The 4,223-nt window shown below is 32.0% G+C and overlaps 1 protein-coding gene across 1 annotated transcript; it reads right to left on the bottom strand.

Annotated features, from left to right (window-relative positions):
* Positions 1 to 1,629: 1,629 nt before the first annotated feature.
* Positions 1,630 to 3,815, bottom strand: LOC105641022 (L-ascorbate oxidase homolog). The gene is made up of 2 exons (XM_012225468.4): positions 3,432 to 3,815; positions 1,630 to 3,337 (listed from the first exon to the last, which is right to left on the bottom strand). The coding sequence occupies exons 1-2, from the start codon at positions 3,677 to 3,679 to the stop codon at positions 1,930 to 1,932; spliced, it is 1,656 nt and encodes a 551-aa protein (XP_012080858.1). The 5' UTR covers positions 3,680 to 3,815; the 3' UTR covers positions 1,630 to 1,929.
* Between the last annotated feature and the right edge of the window lie 408 nt (positions 3,816 to 4,223).

Genomic DNA, 4,223 nt, shown 5'->3' with positions numbered 1-4,223 from the left:
AATCAACCACTTTTGAAGATTTATTCATTTTCTTCAAGTTCATCTTCTATTTTTTATTAAAATTTCTTATTAGATTAGCAAACAATAATTATTTTATAATTTTTATTCTATATCTGATCTTCAGGAAATGAGTTATATCCTCCCTATAATATTTTGTACTGATTTGAAGTTTTTTAATGAAATCCTAATATTATCTTAAAAGAAAAAAAAAAGATTTTAGGGTGCACAAATGACAAAACTTTCATTTCAGGATATGGTTGCCAAAAAGTTGAAAATAGTATACAATTCCGACAAACTCCATAGTTTAGGGTCTTTTTTATCAAACCCAGAAAAACTAAAATAGTTAAGGATTGGGTTTTAAGTTCTTTGATGAAGCCCAATACTGATCCAACCTGGCCCAATTGCAAAAATTATAATATTTGGAATTGAGTCTATTGACCCTGATACCTAAATCTTTTAAAATTAGCTTTAACCATTGAGATAATTACTTGTTTATTACATTTTTAATGTAGATTGTGGACTTGAATATAATATAGTTAAATTTATTTATTTATAAATTTTATATAGGTTATTAAGACTTTTGTATGCAAATTTTTTTATTAATATAAAAAAAAAACTTTTTAAAAATAGAGCTTTTTTTTTTAAAAAAAAAGGAAAATAGAGCTTCTTTTTTAAAAAAAAAAAAAAAAAAAAAAGCTAAATGTATAGATTGACACTAGACTTTATTTTTTTAAAAAAAAAAAATATAAGGCATCCTTAAATTTTATAAGATCCATTAAATTAATTTTTCAAATAAACGATTTATATTTATTGAACACTTGACATGTCAAATTACAGTTATTGAATGTTTCATATTATAAAATTGTATTTATTTATCACTTTTAAATAGTTAAAACTGCAAAAATTATTATTTAGTACTTTATGTTAAAATATGTATAAAATATCCTACTGGTATGATAGTATTTATATTTATTAATAGAAAAACATAGTTGCAATTATAATTTAGTACTACTTAAAAGCATGGACAGGAAATAAATTTTGAAATGATTGAAATTATAATATGATGACAACTATTATTTTAGTAAAATAATGAAATATATAATATTTAAGATATATTTACAAAGTTAATTGAAATTTTCGAAACATACAATTTTTCATAAATCGAAAGCAAATTTGGTATTATAAAGAAAAATTGATTATTTGTTAGTTTTTAATTAATTTATTTTGAAGTAGGAACTAATATCTTGAAGTTTTGTTTTTACTTTTTAAAAAGGTTGAAGTGAAATTTTTATTAGATACATAAAATTAATATTTAAATAATCTAAATCTAATACATGGGCAAAAGAAAATTATGTATGGGTATTGAAATTTTTAATTTATTTCTCTAATTTTATGCTCTTATTATTTGTTAAAAATAATTAATATAGTGTATGTTTTTTTAATCTCAAAAATAATCATAACAAATGAATAAAACTGAATTTTGCTTTTTAAAAAATAAATTGGTTTTAAAAGTAAAAGGTAATTTAAATATTTTTAAATCTACCGACTTATATTTAAATAGTGTTAATCTAAGTTTCAATACAAACTTCTTCTATACGGATAAAGAAAATCTTCATTCTTTACACTGTCTTAGGGAGTTTTAATAAATTTATAGATTACATAAAAATAAAAACTGATCCATCCAAATGTGGCTACATGTTTCATTACAAGAAATGAAATATTGTAAATTTCAATATGAAAGAATTAAAAAAGAAAACAAAAATGAGATGGCATTTTGAAAGGGGTTTATACCGACGAACACAATTGAATAAGGCAACAGACTCCAACCCAGTTATTATGTAGAATCACCTACTGCATCTATGAATTTGCTTCCACAACTTGTAACTCTTCTCTGTCAAAGAGGTATGGAATAATTAGATCTTAAGCTGGTTAGATGACGTAAGGTGGAGGCTTGGGCAAGTCTTTCACGAGCCCGCAGAGCAAAGCATTGTCTGGGATATTGTACTCGTCCCTAAGAGAGCGTGCAGGAGAAAGAACGCTAGCGTAAAGCTGTTGGCCCAGATAAGTCTTCTCCCATATCTCAGACCTTATGTTCCACATTCCAGCGTTATCAAATGTCAAAAGAATGGCTGCCCAAGATTTGGGATATACTTGCACAGTGTGCCTGCTCACTGCATCAAGAAGATTGTAGTTGTTCCTTTTCTCAGGAGTCCAGGTGCCAGGCTCTACTGCGACTGCGAAGAAAGAATAACCATCCAAATGCCATGACTGAATAGTCTTCTCAGGGTTCTCAAAGATGATCTCCACAAAATCACGGAAGGTCATGTTCATCACATTAGGCGCTAGGGTAGCCTCTTCAACTTTAGCTGGTGGGTCGTCCTTAATGGTGTCGTACTTGAAAACTTTGTCTGCGATGCCAAAATATTCAGCAAGCTTTAGTGGGGTTTCAGGATTAGTGTGAGAAACACCATTAACGGCGTAACGAAGCTTGCCGCCTGCCTTGGTGGCTTGGCTGATAAATTTGATAGTGCGAGTAATGTTGATAGATCCGTAATGGAATGAGCCCTGAGGATTTGGCCTGGCAGCACTTGCTGTGAGATTCCATCTGAAAGAACGGAATTGATTCAAAGACCATGCCCATCCAACGGGAGCTTCTGGGAGTTCAGGTGATGCTGGGCCCTTGCCATTGGTATATCTTATAATGCCTTTTGCAGTTAAGACTGTTTTAAGGAATCGGGTGGAAGCCACCATGTAATAGTCCTTGGGTTCCTTATCGGCTGTAACAAGCACGCTAAAGCATTGGCCAACATGAACATCAAGAGACTCGTACACATTTTGCACCGTGTGGGATCCCTCCATTTCTACGAGCATCATTGTGTGTCCTTGGATTCTAAAGTTTAACGATGCCTTAAGCCCAGCATTGCAAATCCTGTACTTGTACACCTTTTCAGGTTTCATTTCGAAGAGAGGTTCGTCTTTACCATCGCCTTTGGCATTTTTACCGTTGATTAGAACACCGTCAGGTCTTCCCAGAACACGTCCCTCGTCCAAGAAACTCCTTAGAGCTTTATGGTCCTTAGTGTACCAGTCATTAATAATGACGGTGTAGTCATCTTCAGGTGGAGCATAAGGGACAGGGATGAGCAAACGACTGTTAATACGGAGACCGCCAAAAGCACCGGATGCCCTGTGCATGGCTGTGCTTGGGTAGTAGATGAAGCTTCCAATCTGATCCTTGACTTGGAAATGATAGGTGTGATTGGTTCCAGGTTGGATGGGGCAGTTCGTTCCGAGCATTCCTTCTTGCCAAGAATTTTTTCTCTGTTGGATTCCGCTCCTATATACAACAAAAATGCATATTCATCAATTGAATATGAAATGAAAAATTTAAATATATATACATATGTAATGAAAAATAAAAATTAATTTACCATGTGAGAAGGAATGGCTCGTCAATGTTGTTGAAGACATTGACAACAACATTGTTGTTAGTCGTAGAGTTGATGTTGGGTCCAGGAAATTCATTGTTGATCAGAATTGCTTGCTGGGGAACTCCCAAAGGAGAGATGGTACCATAGGTGATATTCCATTCGAAGAACAAATAAGGATCTTCACCTTCTACACCCAACATCGCTCCTGCAACCAGGCATACTAATAGAACTTTTATAATGCCACCCATTTTTTTTAATATTGGTATATTCTACTTTTTTTTTTTATTTTTTCCTACTTTATTTATTAGCTTTTTCTGATAATTTTTTTTTCTTTCTTCAATGGAAGAAGATCATGTTTTGCTTTTTTCTGCGTTCCTAATGCTCCCATTCTCCATTTATATATCAAAGGATCCTCTTTCATGGAAGCATAGTAACCATTTGAGCCCCACAAATTTCTCATTTTCTTTATCCTTCCATTTTGCTCTTCCTCACACTTGTCCCATTCCTATTCAAAAACGCACGCTATTTTTATTCTCTAATTGACTCTAGCAAAGCCTTTGTATTATTCTTAATTTATTTCTGCTCTCTGGTTATTTATTTCTATTTTCATTTAAACCACTGAGTTAAATATTGTGAATTTATATACATGTGATTATATATATATTTGTTTGGTTCATTAGGAGTCATAAATTGTGGCCACGAGGACTTGAACTCGTAAATTCTCATCGTACTCTTCATATAAGTTTATATTAAGAAGACCAATTAAATTATACTTTATCACTACGTATGCTA

The sequence above is a fragment of the Jatropha curcas genome, chromosome 7, assembly GCF_041381405.1.
Source record: "Jatropha curcas cultivar XTBG-Jc1 chromosome 7, XTBG_Jcur_1.0, whole genome shotgun sequence".
NCBI lineage: Eukaryota > Viridiplantae > Streptophyta > Magnoliopsida > Malpighiales > Euphorbiaceae > Jatropha > Jatropha curcas.
Note: the sequence above shows the minus strand (reverse complement) of the source record. Positions and strands in the feature narration are given on the sequence as shown.

Excerpts from the sequence above, each read along its gene's own strand:
- LOC105641022 (XM_012225468.4), bottom strand. The coding sequence starts at position 3,679 with ATGGGTGGCATTATAAAAGTTCTATTAGTATGCCTGGTTGCAGGAGCG. Across the intron at positions 3,338-3,431 it reads GAGCCATTCCTTCTCACATG|GAGCGGAATCCAACAGAGAA; the intron begins GTAAATTAATTT and ends TGTTGTATATAG.